The sequence below is a fragment of the Diabrotica undecimpunctata genome, chromosome 1 (genome assembly GCF_040954645.1).
Source record: "Diabrotica undecimpunctata isolate CICGRU chromosome 1, icDiaUnde3, whole genome shotgun sequence".
In the NCBI taxonomy this organism is placed as follows: domain Eukaryota; kingdom Metazoa; phylum Arthropoda; class Insecta; order Coleoptera; family Chrysomelidae; genus Diabrotica; species Diabrotica undecimpunctata.
The window spans coordinates 92681072-92703708 of record NC_092803.1 but is presented as its reverse complement, the minus strand read 5'-3'; the positions used below and the strand labels follow the sequence as shown (position 1 = coordinate 92703708).

Genomic DNA, 22637 nt, shown 5'->3' with positions numbered 1-22637 from the left:
TCATAAAGTAGGTAGTGCATCCCATTGTTCTTCTAGGTTACATGTGGGGGAAAGACCTTCCACACTTATTTCAGCTTTATGCCATCTACTCAATGTAATTAAATCTTCTCAAAATTATATGTCAAAAGACTCATCTTTTTCACAACCTCAACCTTCTTTCGAGACATCCACGTCTCAAATACCTCGTGTGATGGCGCCTAGTTCGTCAGGTCAGCTATCCTCGACTTTAGCTCATGTAGATACTGTCCGTAAGGCGTTACCTACGGGCCTTAGCAGTATTGCATATTCCCTTCCACCTGTTACAATGGTAAATGATAGTGAGTCCTACGAGACTCGTGACGCTCATACAAACGCGAGTTCTTCTACGGGGCTATCCTTTAATGATGTACATCTCTCTGGGCCTCAGGTCCATTCTAATATTCAATCCTTGCCCAAGGATTTTTCTTTGCATGATTTCTATGACAACTCTTAGAAAGAATTGATCTTCCTCAATACAATCTGTCCAGTTTAATTCATGAGAGCACCCGCACACTATATAAGACTCGAATGGACTCCAAACTTGACGAAACACTAACAAATACCAAATGCATATATGAGAACATAATATCAAGTATTCATCAAACAGCACAGGAGGTCTTAGGAATCAAACAAAATAAAATTAGTAACAAGCTTTGGTGGAATGAAGACGTCGAAAATGCGGTAACAGAAAAGAAAAGATTATACCATAAGTGGTTGAATACAAAAGATGACGCAGACAAAGACCGATACAATGAAATGAAGAAGAAAACTAGAAAGATAATTATGACCTCCAAAGATGAGATATGGGATAGAAGGTGCAGAGAGATAGAATCTTATATTGGAGGACGACAATGCACTGAGGCGTGGAAGTTTATAAACTCTGTTAAGAAGCCGACTAACGAGAAAGTGATTCTAAATCCCATAAATCTCGAGGATTGGACACATTATTACAAACATCTATTAAATGAGAACAGAGACGAATTTAAAGAAGATATGAATTCATCAAGAATCGAAATTCTGGGAGAGCATATTACCATAGATATCAACATAGTTCAAAAAACTATAGCAGGGATGAAGAATGGAAAAGAAAGTGGACCAGAGGGAGTAACTATGGAATTAATAAAGAATGGCTCAGAGAAATTAGACAGAATGATCACGGTGATATTTAACGAATATATTAATGGACATCCAACACCAGATGAATGGAAAACAGCATATATGACCCCAATATATAAAAAAGGTGACAGGAGAAATTGTAAAAACTATAGAGGGATATCGGTCACAAGCTCAATGAGTCGACTATACAGTCGAATACTACGAGACCTGATAGAGGAAGATTATCAATCGTCTGAAGACGAAGAACAAGGAGGATTTAGAGCAGGTCGTTCATGTACAGATAACATCTTCTGTCTTATCAAATTATAGAAAAGAAAATTGTGAGTAGATAGGCTATATATATATATATATATATATATATATATATATATATATATATATATATATATATATATATATATATATATATATATATATATATATATATATATATATATATATATATATATATATATCTGAGCACAACCCCTAAATCGCAACCCCTAAAATCGCAACCCCCGGTCGTAAGTTCCAAACGGCTTAACGTAGGATGACGTACGAGGGCTCGTTGGAAAGGGGATGAAAAATGAGGTTGAATGCAGTATGTGCCGTGCGCATCGGAGCATGCCAAAAGGTCATTACGTCATATCTTTGTTTCTATTGGTCCGATCGTGACGTACGAGGGCTCGTTGGAACGAGGAGGAGACGGGGAATACTTTGACACAAAAAAACAAAGATGGCAGCATTGCCAAATGGACGCTAGAACGTATCTTCGTTGCTATTGGCATGATTTTGACGTATGAGGTGTCAAATGAAGGCGTTGGTGACACAGAAGCCATGTCAACGTTCAGTATAAACATTCTTCTTCTTCTTGTCCGTACAGTGCCTAAGAAAACGTGACATCCGACGAAGAACGTGAAATTCGACGCAGAACGTGAAATGTCGCGCGAAATGACGTGACATTCGACGCAGGACGTGACAGTCGACGCAGAACGTGAAATGTCACGTGGCATTCGAAGCAGGACGTGACATCCGACGTAGAACATGAAATGTCACGCGAAATGACGTGACATTAGACGCAGGACGTGACATTCGACGCAGGACGTGACATTCGACGCAGGACGTGACATCCGACGTAGAACGTGACAGTTATGTGTCAACGCAAGACGTCGCTTGACATACATAGAGTAATGGAATTTAAATAAAACAACCATTAAGAAGGAACACATTAATCTTTATTCGTATATAGTTACAATTTTGTTTAACAAAGTTTTTAATTGTTTTAATAGACCGTCTTCAGGGAAGGGTATTCCAAAAAGTTCCCAGCTAAACGTTCCTGCAGCTACAACTCTACGTGTGTATTCGCTATACTTATAATAGGTATTGTTCTGGAAAAAGTAAATAAACCCATCCGTGTAGCGGAATGCTGATGTTATTTTATCTGGTAGTCCTGGGAAGAGATAATTTGTTGGTCCACGGTTTAAGACATCTCCAGCTTCGTTAAATTCAGTATAAGAATTATCATTGTATAATAAATACGTCTGATCGCTGTTTGCTTGAAACAAGGCATTTATGTTGGTTCTCGCAGGTATAGAAGGAAACATAAAACGTTTTTGAATTTTTAAATTGAGAAAAGATACAGCGTAATACTGATTATTGCTTATAGTTACTAAGTGTCCCTCGGACTTCTGAAAAACATGTGAAACCTGCGTAGACCTCAACTCTTTGGGGAGATAATCGATGATTAATTTAGTAATGAGTAGGAGAAATAAACATATCTTTTATTAAAATATCTTTTATTATTGAGATACATATAGATACAAGTTATATACAACACTGAAACTTTTATATTAAAAAAAGACATAGACATGTACAAGTATTGTTTATTTACATTACATTAGTACCAAAAGCACTTCTTTATAATCTTCCACCATCTTTAGTAAGCGATTAGGATATGCCAGCCAAAATCGTCCCTTTTTCACAAAACCTAGTAGTTTAAGTAGCGTTTTACTCAGGTAACCTCTATTCAAATATTGGATAAGGGTATTTCGTCGATCAGTATTTTTAATTATGTGATGTAATTTAATTTGAACGTCGTCTGTTAATGCCTCAATTTGCGTTTTTATGTGTAAAAGTCGTTCTTCTCTAAGTATTCGTTCTGCTTCCAATCTCCTTTGATCTTCAGTTCGCAGGTTTGTCAATTGTTCTTTACATGTTTCACATAATATGTACCTAGTCCTAGTATCGATCCAATCGTTCATTTCGAATATTTCTATACAACCGCAAGGTTTTATAGTTTCACTTATTGTCTCATAAGGCATTGTGTATTCTAACCAGAGGAATAAATGTAAGAGACTTCTGAAGAGGTATCCGAAACGTTTAAGAAAAGAACTAGCATACTCCAGAGTGCTATTCTCTGCATACACAGACACAGAGAGCAACAATAAGGCATGTAAACAGACCAGCACCTTGATTTATACTAATTTCCAAAAAATTGTTAATACAGTTATTTATACAAAAATCCAAACACACACATCTTCTGACTGAAGAAGTTTTTGTATAATATTAACCGTATTTTTATAAAGCATATATTATATGGATAAAATTAGTATTAATCAAAGAATTGAAATTAGATACAGAAGGCAGTTTGGGCAATATTATGTTTTGTAGGTTTGTCTTGTGCTTCGGATCTCTGGTAAGAAATAGTTACATAGACTGTACTCGTAAAATATGTTCGCAAGTTAAATGGTCTCGTCCAACAGTACTTGATCCTAACCTTAAATATGATTGGCTATATGTATATGGTTTTTCCGATGACTAAACGATCTTTCTAACTATTCTTTAAAGGTGTATTTTTCGCTACTTATTATTTAACATTTTAAGTCGTAAATGTATTGCAGTTTCGCTAAAAAACTTTTTATTCTTTACAATTCTAACATAACATTTATTAAAAACATATCTTTTACACTTTTAATTATATACAGATACAAGTTTAGATATTAGAGTTTTTAATTGTTGTAAGATATTTTCGTTTGGACAAGGCACTTCAAAAAGATTCCAATTAAATGATCCTGCTGCAATAACTTTTCTCCAAAAATTGTTAATACAGTTATTTATACAAAAATCCACGGCACTAAGCTTGAAACGTCTAAAAAACTCAACGTACGACAACGAGCAAGGTATCGATGGAAAGTGGCGGTGAGAACGAATATGTTAAGATAAAAATCAAACGTAAAGACATTGCCAAAGGACACTAAGTTTGTAACGCCCAAACAACTCAACGTACGACAACGTGCAAGGTATCGATGGAAAGGGGAGGTGGTAATAATTATGTTAAGATAAAAATCTAACGAAAAGACATTGCTAAAAGGACACTAAGCTTAAAACGTCTAAACAACTCAACGTAAGACAACGTGCAAGATATCGATGGAAATGGTAGGTGGTAATGAATGTGTTAAAATAAAAAAAAGGCAAAGACAATGCCAAAACTGCATTAAGCTTGAAACGTTCAAACGGTTTTACGTGCAAGGTATTGATGGATAAGGGAGGTTGTAACGAATATGTTAAGATAAAAATAAAGCGTAAAGACATTGCCCAAAGGACACTAAGCTTGAAACGTCTAACCAACTGAACGTACGACAACGTGTAAGGTATCGATGGAAAGGGAAGGTGAGAACGAATATGTTAAGATAAAAAGCAAACGCAAAGACAACGGTACTAAGCTTGAAACGTCTAAACAGCTCAACGTACGACAATGTGCAAGGTATCGATGGAAAGGGGAGGTGGTAATAATTATGTTAAGATAAAAATCTAACGAAAAGACATTGCTAAAAGGACACTAAGCTTAAAACGTCTAAACAACTCAACGTAAGACAACGTGCAAGATATCGATGAAAAGGGTAGGTGGTAATGATTATGTTAAGATAAAAAAAACGAAAAGAAAATGCCAAAACTGCATTAAGCTTGAAACGTCCAAACGGCTCAACGTGCAAGGTATTGATGGATAAGGGAGATTGTAACGAATATGTTAAGATAAAAATAAAGCGCAAAGACATTGCCAAAAAGACACTAAGATTGAAACGTCTAAACAACTTAACGTACGACAACGTGCAAGGTATCGATGGAAAGTGGCGGTGAGAACGAATATGTTAAGATACAAATCAAACGTAAAGACATTGCCAAAGGACAATAAGTTTGTAACGTCCAAACAACTCAACGTACGACAACGTGCAAGGTATCGATGGAAAGGGGAGGTGGTAATAATTATGTTAAGATAAAAATCTAACGAAAATACATTGCTAAAAGGACACTAAGCTTAAAACGTCTAAACAACTCAACGTAAGACAACGTGCAAGATATCGATGAAAAGGGTAGGTGGTAATGATTATGTTAAGATAAAAAACAACGAAAAGAAAATGCCAAAACTGCATTAAGCTTGAAACGTCCAAACGGCTCAACGTGCAAGGTATTGATGGATAAGGGAGATTGTAACGAATATGTTAAGATAAAAATAAAGCGCAAAGATATTGCCAAAAAGACACTAAGATTGAAACGTCTAAACAACTTAACGTACGACAACGTGCAAGGTATCGATGGAAAGTGGCGGTGAGAACGAATATGTTAAGATACAAATCAAACGTGAAGACATTGCCAAAGGACACTAAGTTTGTAACGTCCAAACAACTCAACGTACGACAACGTGCAAGGTATCGTTGGAAAGGGGAGGTGGTAATGATTATGTTAAGATAAAAATCAAACCAAAAGACATTGCTAAAAGGACACTAAGCCTGAAACGTCCAAACAACTCAACATACGACAACGTGCAAGGTATCGATGGAAAGGGGAGGTGGTAATGATTTTGTTAAGATAAAAATCAAACGAAAAGACATTGCTAAAAGGACACTAAGCTTAAAACGTCTAAACAACTCAACGTAAGACAACGTGCAAGATAACGATGGAAATGGTAGGTGGTAATGAATGTGTTAAAATAAAAATAAGGCAAAGACAATGCCAAAACTGCATTAAGCTTGAAACGTTCAAACGGTTCAACGTGCAAGGTATTGATGGATAAGGGAGGTTGTAACGAATATGTTAAGATAAAAATAAAGCGTAAAGACATTGCCCAAAGGACACTAAGCTTGAAACGTCTAAACAACTGAACGTACGACAACGTGTAAGGTATCGATGGAAAGGGAAGGTGAGAACGAATATGTTAAAATAAAAAGCAAACGCAAAGACAACGGTACTAAGCTTGAAACGTCTAAACAGCTCAACGTACGACAATGTGCAAGGTATCGATGGAAAGGGGAGGTGGTAATAATTATGTTAAGATAAAAATCTAACGAAAAGACATTGCTAAAAGGACACTAAGCTTAAAACGTCTAAACAACTCAACGTAAGACAACGTGCAAGATATCGATGAAAAGGGTAGGTGGTAATGATTATGTTAAGATAAAAAAAACGAAAAGAAAATGCCAAAACTGCATTAAGCTTGAAACGTCCAAACGGCTCAACGTGCAAGGTATTGATGGATAAGGGAGATTGTAACGAATATGTTAAGATAAAAATAAAGCGCAAAGACATTGCCAAAAAGACACTAAGATTAAAACGTCTAAACAACTTAACGTACGACAACGTGCAAGGTATCGATGGAAAGTGGCGGTGAGAACGAATATGTTAAGATACAAATCAAACGTAAAGACATTGCCAAAGGACACTAAGTTTGTAACGTCCAAACAACTCAACGTACGACAACGTGCAAGGTATCGATGGAAAGGGGAGGTGGTAATGATTTTGTTATGATAAAAATCAAACGAAAAGACATTGCTAAAAGGACACTAAGCTTAAAACGTCTAAATAACTCAACGTAAGACAACGTGCAAGATATCGATGGAAATGGTAGGTGGTAATGAATGTGTTAAAATAAAAAAAAGGCAAAGACAATGCCAAAACTGCATTAAGCTTGAAACGTTCAAACGGTTCAACGTGCAAGGTATTGATGGATAAGGGAGGTTGTAACGAATATGTTAAGATAAAAATAAAGTGTAAAGACATTGCCCAAAGGACACTAAGCTTGAAACGTCTAAACAACTGAACGTACGACAACGTGTAAGGTATCGATGGAAAGGGAAGGTGAGAACGAATATGTTAAGATAAAAAGCAAACGCAAAGACAACGGTACTAAGCTTGAAACGTCTAAACAACTCAACGTAAGACAACGTGCAAGATATCGATGGAAATGGTAGGTGGTAATGAATGTGTTAAAATAAAAAAAAGGCAAAGACAATGCCAAAACTGCATTAAGCTTGAAACGTTCAAACGGTTCAACGTGCAAGGTATTGATGGATAAGGGAGGTTGTAACGAATATGTTAAGATAAAAATAAAGCGTAAAGACATTGCCCAAAGGACACTAAGCTTGAAACGTCTAAACAACTGAACGTACGACAACGTGTAAGGTATCGATGGAAAGGGAAGGTGAGAACGAATATGTTAAGATAAAAAGCAAACGCAAAGACAACGGTACTAAGCTTGAAACGTCTAAACAGCTCAACGTACGACAATGTGCAAGGTATCGATGGAACGGGTAGGTGTTATTAAATATGTTAAGATAAAAAGCAAACGCAAAAACTATGCCAAAACGGCAATAAGCTTGAAACGTCTAAACAACTCAACGTACGACAACGTGGAAGGTATCGATGGAAAGGGGAGGTGGTAATGAATATGTTAAGGTAAAAATCAAACGTAAAGACATTGTCAAAAGGACACTAAGCTTGTAAGTCTAAACGGCTCAACGTACAATAGCGTGCAAGGGGTAGAAATGCAAATATCGATAGAAAGGGGGTGGTCACGAACATGCTAAAACAAAACACAAATGCATAAACATTGCCACAACTACACTACAGCAAATCTCTGTTGTTATTAGTCAGATTACTACGTGTAACACGTTAACTGAAAGAGGAGCGATATTTAATACGTAAACACAAAAAACAAAAGACAAAGACATTGTCAAAACGGCACTATATCGGATCTTTGTTGCTACTAATCGGATATAGAAAATAATAATCAAAGCAGTCTACATGCAAACTGTTATATCTTCTATAATATTACAAACTGCTGTTCCGACCTACACCTACGGAGCACACCAACTGTCATAAAAGGACATGATATGTTGTCATTGTTCTTCGGTGGGCAGTTAACCTACATTCATTGTACTGCATTATTCATATCAGAAATATACGATGTAATTTACAAACTACAAGTACATTCATTATTTCATTTCAATCCTGAAGACATCACCCAAAATATATACAAAGTGTGTACGGACACAACAGTTGGCGACGAGGACGGAGCGAATTACGTTTATATTTTTTAAAAATTGTGCAAAACAACCTGGAAAATGCCAAATACTGTAGACATGCCGATTACCCCAAACCAAGGCGGACTAGCTGAGACGGTCCATCATACAGTACAGACCGTATTTTCCATAGAATCGTACGACGTATCAAAGAAATTCGATAGATGGCTGATGAGGTTGGAAAGTGCGTTTAAAGTATTCGGCATCCCACAGGGTAAGCAATCAGCTTACTTATTACATTATATGGGACCAGAGGCGTACGATATATTATGTGATAAGTTATCTCCTCAAACACCAGATGCGAAATCATATGATGAAGTAGTGAATATTATGAAAGAGCATTACAATCCAGAGCCCCTAGAAATAGCAGAAATTTTTCGTTTCCTACAGAGAAAACAAATTGAAGGGGAAAGTGTAAAAGATTACCTAACAGTCCTACAAAGATTGGCAATTACTTGCAACTTTGGTGAGTACCAAAAGAAAGCCTTACGAAATCAATTTGTATTTGGCCTATGTAATGAGCGTATACAGAGTAGATTGCTGGAGATAAAAGATCTAACCATCGAAAGGGCCATTGAAGTAGCCTTGAGTATGGAAACATCAGCAAGAGATGCTGCCCAGTTACATCAATCACATGCAGGGATGGTGAATAAAGTTAGTGTGGAAAAGAAGACTGAAAAATCAGCTAATACAACATCAAGAAATGTGTCAAATAGTGGAAATCATGTAAATAAAGTCTTAAACTGTTTTAGGTGTGGGTCTGAGCAACACTTGGCAAATAAATGCCCTAAAAAAGATTTACAATGCAATAGATGTAAGAGGAAGGGACATTTGAGCAAGGTATGCATGAGGAGGAACGATACTAGTCAGGTAAATGAGGTAGATGAAGGTCAATTGGATGAAGTTTTATATATTTCAAGCGAACAGTCCCAATACAGAAAAATTTATCATAAAATTACAGGTAAATAATGTTAATTTAAATTTTGAAGTTGACTCAGGAGCAGCAGTTACATTAATAAATAATACAGATTACCAATATTATTTTCCAAATTTGCAGCTACACAATACAAATTTAAAATTAGTTTCTTATGGAGGTCAGCCACTAAATATTTTAGGCATGGCGGGGGTACAGGTCAAGTACAGGAAAGTAATTAAAAACTTAAACATTTATGTAGTAGTGTAACGTTAGGCACCAATTTGTAACGTTCCAACGAACATTCATTGGGTGCCAATTTGTAATCCTTCGAGGCTCAATTTGTAACATCCCAACGTTGAGCTGCTGTTGTCAACTTGTAACCGCAAACCTTAGTTTGCTGCTACAATCCGACTAACATCACTAACAACGTTGGAGTGACAAATCGTTTCCCGTTGGGACCAATTTTTAACGTCATAACCCCTAATGTATCAATTGCAAAATTGCTACATTAGACGTTATACGAAACACTCCCTGGCTAGCTCACTCAGGACGTGAATATGGCCTACTCTGGAGCAACACACGCAAACAAGTAAAAAGAAGAAACAATACACAGTTAAATTAACACATGTTTATTAAAATATTAAACAAAAAGGGCAGAAAAATACATGTTTAAAAATTAAATTGAATTTAAATAAAAATTATTCGACTTCTTGCTACAGTGTTACATTATAGTAAGGAAAAATGCTTGTCACCAAATCCTAGGTTTTATCCTGGTCTTTTCTGCTATGGTTGTTAGTAAGCCATGTTGTTAATTGTGGATTTTCTTGCCCTGGAGTCAACTCTCCTATCGGAATGATAGTGCCATTCTCAGGCCGGTTGGTCTTCTGGATGTTAATATAAATTGACCCGCACCTGAGAAATGTATCCCGGAGGTTGACTAAAATGAAGAAAAACACACCTTGCTTCAGAAAATGGTGAAACCAAAATGAGAGACCTTGCTTGGGGGATGAATAGGTGACCAATCAAATTTAACAAAATTTTATCATTATTCACCCAAGCAAGTCGAGAAACAATTCTTATTTATGTAGCAAATAAGTAAAAGTAAGGATATATAATCTTTTTAAGCAAATGGTAATTACTTTTTACTACTGAAATATTCTAATATTAATTACAAAGCGGATTCGGTAAAAATGACAAGATATATTTATTGAAAAGTTAGATAATTTAGAATTTAGAAACATTTCTATATAGAAATGGTAGTTTGTCAAAAGTTAATTATTATTAAAATCAAAAGATATTAAGGATTTAAATTCAATATTTAAAACTGTAAAAATATTCGTAAAACTTTTACATACTATGTATATTAAAGAAACTATATATTTCTTATCACTAATTTTTTATTATAAGAAATAAAAAAACACAAGAAATATCCACAAAAATATGTACCTACTTACATACGATAATCATAAATAATGAGAATTTTCAAAGTTAAAATTATAAAAAGATTTTTATACAACAGGTAGAATCAGGAAACCGATAAAATATATTAAACTCTTACCTCCTAATTCAGGAGACGACACAACAATTGGTTATTATACTTTTACAAAAGTCATGAAGAAAATCGACATTTTTAGAAATAAAAGCCATTATATCGACTTTTGTATCGAACGGGAAGGGGGAAATGTCAACAAAAAGGAGTCTTTGTCACTAGCATTAAACCAAAGAATATAGACGCTTATAAGCGTCTATATTCTTTGATTAAACTAAACAGAGAATAAAGATGGCACCTCTCGTTCCAAAGTAACAGAAATAGAGATGAAAATAAAATTCATTCTTTAGAAACTTGAGTAAAAGATAAAAATGATGATTATTAAGAAAATAGGAAAGGTAGATACTGAAATATATATATATATATATATATATATATATATATATATATATATATATATATATATATAAAGAAGATAGATTTGGACGCCAACTGGTTTTTATACCAAATACCAGTAAAAATTAAAAGAGAATAATGAATCAATTAAGTAACGACATAATTCTGACACAATCTATATCTGAGAAAATATATAGAAAAATAAGAGATACAATGGAGGATATAGAAGAATATGAATTATGACAGAAGATATGGAAATTGGAGAATAGAATTAACGAAATATATTAACATAAGAAAGAAAGCAGGCAATGTAGCAGTTATAACGCTACACACTTCCACCACCCAGTAGAAAAATTTCTAAAGTAATAATAATAGTCTCCCGTTTTATACCGCTATCGCGGCTTTGGGAGTATAGCAGGGTAGTCTGCTATATCTAGGGCCTACGGTATACAAGGAAGGTAACATGGCCAGTGCTACGCTTCAACCGTCTATTATTACCCCTGGTTTTACCCAAGGTACTCATTTTTATTCAGGCTGAGTCGACCTGGGGCCTATAGACATTTTTAAAATGTCTAGATGTTCTTGCCGGCGGTAGGATTCGAACTCCGGACCACCGGCTTACGAGGCAAACATCCTACCGCTTGCGCTACGCAGGCCCTAAAGTACCTTGAGAAATTTTTCTCATCACTAAACTCATTATATGTTATGATCATCAAAATAATAATAAAGGTAATCTTTACCAAATAATAAAGTTATCTAGATACCTAGATATAGGTATAATAACTTGTAAGTTTAGGTACTATTATTTAAACAAAATAAAGTGAAAATGGTTAACTTGTGATAAGATATAAAAATTAATATACTTATATTAACCTAAGTCAAAAAAAATAAATGACTATCACCCAACGAATTATAGTATCCGTTAAACTAAAATTTTAACTACATAATTATAAACTATGTATTACAGTATTGTAATACTATATACACTAAATGACTTTAGAGTGAGCACTCTGGGTATTATTTCATCCCCAACGAATTATAGTATTCGTCACACTAAAATTGTAAGGTAAATAATCCTATGCTATACCTTATAGCAATTCCTTACAAGGCTTTAGAGTTAATACTCAGGGAAATATTTTATCCCAACGAATTATAGTATTCGTCACACTAAAATTGGTCGTAGACCAAGAGGGAGAAAAGCTACGTTAAGGGTTATCCGCAATCTTTGGTACTGTACATCGATTATACACTGGGCCGATTGAAATCATGTTGGTATGAACGCAGTAGCTCATAATCCATGGTTAAACCTCGAAAGCGCTCCTCAGAGACGACAGTCCTGTGTACTATGAACCCCCCGACGCCATACCCTAAAGACAACCTTACCATTAAAGGAAGATCCAGTGGTATAAATGTACATCTCCGCCACAGTTCGGTCCCATATATATGTAATTACATAAATATCATACAAAAACAACTAATATGGGGACGATGTATCTATCACTCATGGAGATAAACATCGTTAGAAAGACATTCTTTCAAGAATGTTAGTTCTTAAGGGAAGTTGATTTTAAACCAAGGTAATTATGATATTAGCAATATCACTAGATATGCATATAATCATTAAGTTATAAAAGATAAGATATCATAATCATCAGTAATGCAGTAGGTATATAAATCCAAATATTAGTTATCATAATACCAATCTAGATTTTAGTTGCATATATTGCATGAGATAGTATGAGTAGAACATTATAAGCAGTTAAGAAAGATAAGGTAAACATCAAAATATAAAAGAAATAAGTAAAAATTTAGTAAGACCAATCTAGACATCTATTAAGTATAAAATTTACACAAGATGAAAAGAAAACTGCACAAAATTATACTCAGTTGAACTGAAGAAGAAAAATTAGTCATAAATATACTTTGATTTAAATCCAAACGTTATGCACCTGTTAGAATAATAAAGTAATCTAAACAGAAAAATTGTACAGAGCAAAATTATACAAGAGGGTATAAAAAACAAAACCTTTCCATTGTCATTTCAAAGAGACACAACCCTACACCAGATTTCTAAATAGTAGTATGCATAAGGTTAAATCTACCTTGTAAATGCAATAAAAAAAATTTCATTAAAATATAACACTCAAGAAAAAGAAAATTCATTGTAGTTATGCATTGATGAGGGCAATCATTGTGAACTAAATCAGAGAAACTTATTATGACTAAACTTCAATAGACAGTATGGTCTGGAAACAATTACATTGTTTATTAAAGATAAGAAGATAATGAGAATGAATTCTCGGCATATTGCATATGCATATTTATGGACTAAGGCAAGTCAATAAAACAGCAAATTGACATTAAGCTAGTATAAGATAAAGTAATTTTTGTACCAAATAGTATCAACAATTAAAGGTAGGTAAATATCAAGATAATTAAGTAACACAAGTAATTTTGATTGTCAGATAAAGATAAGTATATTCTTCACAATACCTAGTAAGTCAAAGTTCTACACAAAAGACATTAAAGATACTGCATAAAATTTGGCTTACTTATGATAAAGGAAAATACAAAGCAAAGATAAGTTGTGGTAATATCATATAAAATTGCTATAACACTAAACACCATCCAGATCTACACAAAAGAAATAGAACTAGAACTGCATAAATATAGACGTATGTATTTAAAATGTTAAAGACAATTCAAATGCAATCAAAAACTTCAAAGCTTCATAATCTTACACCAGAGGTTTCTATAAAAGAAGATATATGCATAAGATTACTTTCACTCCAAAAGATAAAGAATTATGCCTAACGCAACACCCCTAATGGGTAAATGGAAAATATTAACGCCCTTGTTAATAGTTTTCCTGCAGTGACCTCAAGTCCCGCGAAGATAAATCATCCTAGGCAATTTTTATGTGCTTGTCCGAACAAATCTCATATTTGAACCCACTCAACGGAAAAACAAGACACTTGCACTAGGTATGAAAATTAGACATAAGTTATTACCGCAATAGTTTTAATAACACCATAAAGGTAATACAAGTAGCTAACTTGTAAAGGTAAGAGATAATGTGTTATTAAACGAAGATAAAGATAAGTAAATAACAATCAAACTTGTGAAAGGTAGTAGATAAATTTTCTAGCAAAGGTTCTCATAACTAAATATTTTATTGAAAAGTCCATAAATAACGAAGATATTTGTTAACGCAGGTAATAAAAATATGTATAAGCTTAACAAAAGAGATAAGAAGATAATTTAAAATATATGCAATACAAGATATATGTAAGTTTAAATTACACTTAAAGGTAAGATATAATAGTATAACTGCAAGTTTTACTCAAAAGATATATTTTTAATATGCATTACTGATTTGCATCGTCACTAGAATCAGTGACATCTAATTTGATATCCCTGACATGAAAATTTCCAAGATCATTTCCATCTAGATCCTTTAAATTGTAGACTAATTTAGACAAAACTTTATTGACAATACAGGGGACAAATTTTGGCGCTAGTTTTGCAGAGAAATCATCGACAGCTTTTGATAGGACAAAATTTTTCTTCCAGACTTTATCACCAACGTGATATTTGACATCACGTCTACGAAGGTTATACCTGCTAGAATTCGTCGCATAAGAGTGACGTATTCTCTTTTGCACTTCTTTGAAAATAGAAGACATATTTTCTAGTGGTCTTGGGTCGAATAGCTTGTTTTTAATATTAATGACATTGCTTGCTTTGTCTTCTATTGCACCAAAGAAGGAACCGTCCAAAGGGATATTTCTGGCAAAAGTTAGAAACGAAGGACTAAATTGTGAAACTTCGTGTTTGGCTAGGCGAATAGCCTGGGCAATCTTAAAGATTTCTTTGTCCCAATCTTTATGATTATCATGTATAAAAGAACGAATAGCTGTTACGATAGTTTTGTTAACTCTCTCAGTAGGATTTATTTGAGGAAAATATCTCGCATTATACCAAATTTTTTGTACTTTATATTTATTCATTAAATTTTTGAAATCATTGGAAACGAACTGTTTCCCATTATCAACTGCGAAAATTTGTGGTACCCCAAAGATAAGAAAAACTTGATTTTCAATAAATTTAACAATAGCTGTAGAGGTAGCATTTGCCATTGGATGGACAAAAATAAATTTCGTGAACCAGTCGACAACAACTAAAAGAAAACGATTTCCATTTTTAGATCTAGGATAAGGACCTAATAAGTCAGCAGATAAAAACTGAAATGGAAAATTAATATCTCTGTACTTTCCCATTAAACCAGCAGGAGGTACATTTCCTGGTTTACTAGCAGCACAGATTTTGCACTTACTGATATAGTTTGCGACATAAAGTCTCATTCTAGGCCAGTAATACAATTCCGTGATTCTAGAGAGCGTTTTATATACTCCTAGGTGAGCAGCTGTAGGATCATCATGAAAGAGTTTCAAAATATCTTTTCTGTGAGGAGACGGAACGAAAATTTTCCATTCTGGGGAAGGATCTGAAAACTTATTCCTTGAAAAGATATGCTTGTAAAGAACATTACCATGAACTTTAAAAGCAGGAAATTGATCTGGATTATTTTGTACTTTTTGTACCATATTATCATACCAAGTATCTGTTTTAAGATTAGATAAATCTAAAAGAGAAATTTCAGGATTTTGTTCAGGTATTCTAGAAAGGGAATCAGCCACAACATTTAAAGAACCACTACGGTGAATGACAGTGAACTTGTGACAGGATAGTTTCATTATCCATCTGGCAATTCTAGGAGAAAGGTTTTTCATGGAATATAACCACTGTAAGGATGAGTGATCAGTAATCACAGTGAAGTTTTCACTTCCTTCAATATAACACCTAAATTTTTCAATAGATAATAAAATAGCCAGCAGTTCTTTCTCAGTAGTAGTGTACTTACGTTGAGCTTTAGAGAGAGTTTTACTAAAGAAAGCTATAGGATGCTCTAAACCATCTTCTTTTTGAAATAATACACCCCCAACACCAGTGTCACTTGCATCACAAGCAAGATAAAAATGCTTGTCAAAGTCTGGACTAGCAAGAACAGGAGCAGATGTTAGTGCCTGTTTAATCTGACTGAAAGCTAAGTTAGCTTCTGGAGTCCAAACAATAGACTGTCCTTTCTTTTTACCGTTGAGTAAATCAGAAATGGGAGTACAAATGGATGCAAAATTATTCAAAAATCGACGGTAATAACCTATCAATCCGATAAGTCTACGAATTTGAGTAGTAGTTTTTGGAACTGGATATTCCAAAATAGCTTCTACTTTAGCTGGGTCAGTTCTTAACCCTTGTTGATCTACAACAAAACCAAGAAATTTAAGAGAAGGTCTACAAAACTGACACTTTTCAAAATTGACTGTAAGATTTGCATATTTAAGTCTCTTAAACAACATTTTAAGAATTTTGATATGACAATCAAAGTCAGGAGTAACAACAATAATATCATCAAGATAATAGAAAACATAAGGCTCCAGTAAAGGACCTATAAATGAATCCATAACTCTGCACATAGCTTGTGCACTATTATTTAAGCCAAAAGGTAATACATTAAAACAGAACAAACCTCTATTTTGAACTGTAAATGCAGTCTTTAATTTGGATTGATCATCCAAAGGTATCTGATAAAAAGCTTGTTTTAAATCGATTGACGAAATAAATTTAGCATCTCTTACTTTAGATATGATTGAATCTATTAAAGGCATGGGGTAACTATCAGGAACTGTTATCGAATTAAGTTTTCGACCATCAAAACAAACTCTATAGGAACTATCTTTCTTCGGAACCAACCACAAAGAAGACAACCAAGGTGTACTGGTTGTTAATGGTTCGATGACTTTCAACTTAAGCATCTCATCAACTCCTTCGTTGAGAATTTTCTGCATAGCAGGCGAAAGAGGATATTGTCTTTGCCTAATTGGTTTCGCATCACCAGTGTCTATATGGTGAGTATACAAGTGGGTTCTACCAATAGAATCTGTTGGGCCTATTTCCTTAAACAGTTTGACTACCGAATGTAGTTGTGAAAGCTGATGGGTGGATAAATTCTCTGAACTTACTATAGTATTAACAACACAAGTTGACAGTTTAGCTGTACTATACGAAAAATTTGTGAAATCCAAAGAAATTCTAAACAATTTCATAAAATCCATACCTTAAATCATTTTATGTGAGATAGAAGGAACCACTAAAACTTTTAACTTTTGTGTGCTACCAGATAAGGTAACAGGTAAAAACACATAACCTAAGGTACTTTGGACATTACCATCAGCAGTAGTTAGCTGTACTGAAATATCATAGTGAAGATGCAAATTCAGCTTCTTAAGAAGAAATAAGGTTGGAGAGCCAATAATAGAGACATTACTACCAGAGTCTACAAGTGCAGATATTGTTTCACTGCCAATATTTATTGAAATATATGGTCGATTATCCTGTGTACGAATATCGAGAAGAGGATTAGTTCTACATAAAGTATCAGACGTTGAAATCAACGGAAAAGAAATATTCGCAGGATTTAAAGAAACATTGAGCGTTGTATCTATGGGAGTTTTGTCTATAGGTAAAGGATTAAAATCACAATTAGAATCAGAAGTTTCAGCTCGCGTTTTAATAATAGGTGGTAGTTGAAATGTTACTCTGCTTGTCCTTTGTTTGAAGTTTTCTTCAAATTTTTTCCTGGTATGTTCTTCCCTTTTAGGTTTGATGCAGACATTTGACTGCAATGAGGTTGATTCCTGTCCACTATCGAACAACCTCGCGCTTCGTTTTTTTGAACATTTGGGGCAATGTGCCTTAATAACGTTCTTAAAACCGCAACCATAACAAAATTTATTTTTCTGGTACCTGCACTGAGGATACACATGACCTCGTTTGTTGCAATTCCAACAAATTTCATCAAGTGAATTTGTTTCATATGAAAATTTCTTATTATTATTATTAAAGTGGGGTATAGATAACGCAGACTCAATTCTTTTACAGTAAGAGGTAAGATCAGATACAGTGTCTATATCGTGCAAAGCCAAAGCTTTGATGTAGTCTGGCAAAAGACCACGTCTAATTTCAGATACTTTATCTTTCTCTGAAACGGCAGAAGGTAAACGGAAGAAAAGAGCTTCAAAATTAGAGATAAATGTAGATACAGGTTCTCGAAAAGATTGCCTTGTAGAACGAATTTGTTCCCACAAATTCCTCTCATAATCTGCCGGAAGATAAGTTTCCTTTAAAGCGGCAACTAAGTCTGACCATGACTGAAATGTCTTTTTAAGAAGATGATTATGCCACCAAGTGAAAGCATTGCCATCAAACAGATCTCCTGCAGAAAGAAACAGGTCATCATTAGAACAATTCCTGGAGATTTTAAGCGTCTCAATTTGTTCAAGAAAAGGAATCAAAGGCTGTTTGCCGGAAAACTTTTGAATTCCCCATTTATAAATGGGCACAGACTTCACTACTGAAGATGCAGTATGTGGTTCTACCCTAACTGGAGTAGATTCTGAAGGAAGATTAAGTTTTTCCACAAGCACACCCTCAATTATTGACAATAATTTACTCCGTAACTGTCTTTTGACTGTTTCCTGCGTTGAAGAAGTGGTCTTCAGACGAGATACACGGCCAGACAAATGAGTTAAACGAGAACAAATACATTTGTACCTATAATCAGACTTACTACCTGAAAATTCATCGATGATACTAGATAAATCAGCAAGAGTAGCCAAGGCCTGATTATGGTCTTGCTCAAATTCAAGAGGGACAACTGTTTCAGAGAAGCTTATGTCTGATGCTTCCTGAGACAAAATTCCACTAAGGACTCTTCTTTTCTCATCGAGAGTAGAAGGAACCTCAAGATCTCTAATAATTAATTCATCAGTTTTCAAATGCTTAGGGTTGATGGTAGCCATTTTGTAAGATTATTTAAAAAACAATAATTTATGTAAACCAACAAGTAACCAAATCAACTTTAAAGATAAAGATAATTAAATTTACGAAAATAATATAAAACTACTATTTTACATTTAATTAAGTTTTAACACTACCCAACAACACATGGACTTGTCAAGGTTAATGATAACCAGCAGACAAAAAAGGTTGGTGATCAAAAAAAACTATCAGTAAAAACTAGATAAAAAAATAAGTATAAAAAAGTAAGTAAGATAGAAAATAGATATTTTTACTGAAATTTAATAAATTTACTACTCAAAATAGGAAGAAAAATGTTAAAGATAATAATAGCAAGAAAATATAAAAGTATTGTTTCAACTAAATACAAGAATGTATGCATTACTCAGAGTATATTACGTTAGTGCGCCAATTTGTAACGTTAGGCACCAATTTGTAACGTTCCAACGAACATTCATTGGGTGCCAATTTGTAATCCTTCGAGGCTCAATTTGTAACATCCCAACGTTGAGCTGCTGTTGTCAACTTGTAACCGCAAACCTTAGTTTGCTGCTACAATCCGACTAACATCACTAACAACGTTGGAGTGACAAATCGTTTCCCGTTGGGACCAATTTTTAACGTCATAACCCCTAATGTATCAATTGCAAAATTGCTACATTAGACGTTATACGAAACACTCCCTGGCTAGCTCACTCAGGACGTGAATATGGCCTACTCTGGAGCAACACACGCAAACAAGTAAAAAGAAGAAACAATACACAGTTAAATTAACACATGTTTATTAAAATATTAAACAAAAAGGGCAGAAAAATACATGTTTAAAAATTAAATTGAATTTAAATAAAAATTATTCGACTTCTTGCTACAGTGTTACATTATAGTAAGGAAAAATGCTTGTCACCAAATCCTAGGTTTTATCCTGGTCTTTTCTGCTATGGTTGTTAGTAAGCCATGTTGTTAATTGTGGATTTTCTTGCCCTGGAGTCAACTCTCCTATCGGAATGATAGTGCCATTCTCAGGCCGGTTGGTCTTCTGGATGTTAATATAAATTGACCCGCACCTGAGAAATGTATCCCGGAGGTTGACTAAAATGAAGAAAAACACACCTTGCTTCAGAAAATGGTGAAACCAAAATGAGAGACCTTGCTTGGGGGATGAATAGGTGACCAATCAAATTTAACAAAATTTTATCATTATTCACCCAAGCAAGTCGAGAAACAATTCTTATTTATGTAGCAAATAAGTAAAAGTAAGGATATATAATCTTTTTAAGCAAATGGTAATTACTTTTTACTACTGAAATATTCTAATATTAATTACAAAGCGGATTCGGTAAAAATGACAAGATATATTTATTGAAAAGTTAGATAATTTAGAATTTAGAAACATTTCTATATAGAAATGGTAGTTTGTCAAAAATTAATTATTATTAAAATCAAAAGATATCATTAAGGATTTAAATTCAATATTTAAAACTGTAAAAATATTTGTAAAACTTTTACATACTATGTATATTAAAGAAACTATATATTTCTTATCGCTAATTTTTTATTATAAGAAATAAAAAAACACAAGAAATATCCACAAAAATATGTACCTACTTACATACGATAATCATAAATAATGAGAATTTTCAAAGTTAAAATTATAAAAAGATTTTTATACAACAGGTAGAATCAGGAAACCGATAAAATATATTAAACTCTTACCTCCTAATTCAGGAGACGACACAACAATTGGTTATTATACTTTTACAAAAGTCATGAAGAAAATCGACATTTTTAGAAATAAAAGCCATTATATCGACTTTTGTATCGAACGGGAAGGGGGAAATGTCAACAAAAAGGAGTCTTTGTCACTAGCATTAAACCAAAGAATATAGACGCTTATAAGCGTCTATATTCTTTGATTAAACTAAACAGAGAATAAAGATGGCACCTCTCGTTCCAAAGTAACAGAAATAGAGATGAAAATAAAATTCATTCTTTAGAAACTTGAGTAAAAGATAAAAATGATGATTATTAAGAAAATAGGAAAGGTAGATACTGAAATATATATATATATATATATATATATATATATATATATATATATATATATATATATATATATATATATATATATATATATATATATATATAAAGAAGATAGATTTGGACGCCAACTGGTTTTTATACCAAATACCAGTAAAAATGAAAAGAGAATAATGAATCAATTAAGTAACGACATAATTCTGACACAATCTATATCTGAGAAAATATATAGAAAAATAAGAGATACAATGGAGGATATAGAAGAATATGAATTATGACAGAAGATATGGAAATTGGAGAATAGAATTAACGAAATATATTAACATAAGAAAGAAAGCAGGCAATGTAGCAGTTATAACGCTACAGTAGAGTCAAATAAACATCCACTGCTAGGCAGGGAGTGGATTAGGCAATTACAGTTGAATTTTCAAAATGAAATCTTTAGTGTAGATTTAAATGTGCAATCAAAATTACATAGTTTATTTGAAAAATATAGTAGAATTTTCAAAAAAGATATAGGAAAGATTGTGGGTCTACAGGCAAAACTTCAGGTAAAATCCAATATTCAACCATTTTTTATTAAAGCAAGGAAGGTACCACATGCATTACTACCAGAAGTAGAAAAAGAGATACAACATTTACAAAATGAAGGTGTATTTAAAAAAGTAAATAGCTCTGAGTTTGCAACACCAATTGTACCAGTGATTAAAGCAAATGGATCTGTTAGGATATGTGGGGATTTTAAGAGTACATTAAACCAATACATAGTAGTTGATGAGTACCCATTGCCCACAATTGAGGAGTTATTTTCTTCCATGGCGGGAGGTGAAAAATTCACAAAAATTGATCTGAAACAGACTTATTTGCAAATGGAAGTAAGAGAAGAGGATCAAAAATATTTGACACTGAGTACTCCAAAAGGACTTTTCCAAAGTACACGATTAATGTATGGATTAGCCAGCGCCCCAGCAATTTGGCAAAGGGAGATTGAAAACTTACTTAAAGATATACAGGGGGTATCGGTATTCCTGGATGATATCAAGATTACGGGACCAGATGACATTACACACCTTCAGAGGTTGGAACTAGTCTTGAGCAGACTACACGAACATAATGTACGGGTAAATTTTGAAAAATGTTAATTTTTAATTAATTCAATCGAGTACTATGAGATCGATAAAACTGGTATACATAAAACGAAAGAGAAAGTGGATGCAATAGCAAATGCAAGAGCACCTACAAATAAAAAGGAAGTTAGAGCTTTTGTTGGTCTGTTAAACTATTATGGACGGTTTTTAAGAAATATAAGTCACATATTACATCCAATATATAATCTCCTTAAAGATGGTGTAACATTTAGGTGGAGTAGGGACTGCCAAAAAGCATTTGAGAGGGCAAAAGAAGAGATTCT

General features: G+C 33.7%; 1 protein-coding gene across 1 annotated transcript; it reads left to right on the top strand.

Annotated features, from left to right (window-relative positions):
* Nucleotides 1-8328: 8328 nt before the first annotated feature.
* Nucleotides 8329-9620, top strand: LOC140451478 (uncharacterized). Its single transcript, XM_072545304.1, has 2 exons — nt 8329-8934; nt 9221-9620. The coding sequence occupies exons 1-2, from the start codon at nt 8511-8513 to the stop codon at nt 9301-9303; spliced, it is 507 nt and encodes a 168-aa protein (XP_072401405.1). The 5' UTR covers nt 8329-8510; the 3' UTR covers nt 9304-9620.
* Nucleotides 9621-22637: the final 13017 nt, after the last annotated feature.

Excerpts from the sequence above, each read along its gene's own strand:
- LOC140451478 (XM_072545304.1), top strand. The coding sequence starts at position 8,511 with ATGCCAAATACTGTAGACATGCCGATTACCCCAAACCAAGGCGGACTA. Across the intron at positions 8,935-9,220 it reads GGCAATTACTTGCAACTTTG|GTGTGGGTCTGAGCAACACT; the intron begins GTGAGTACCAAA and ends AAACTGTTTTAG.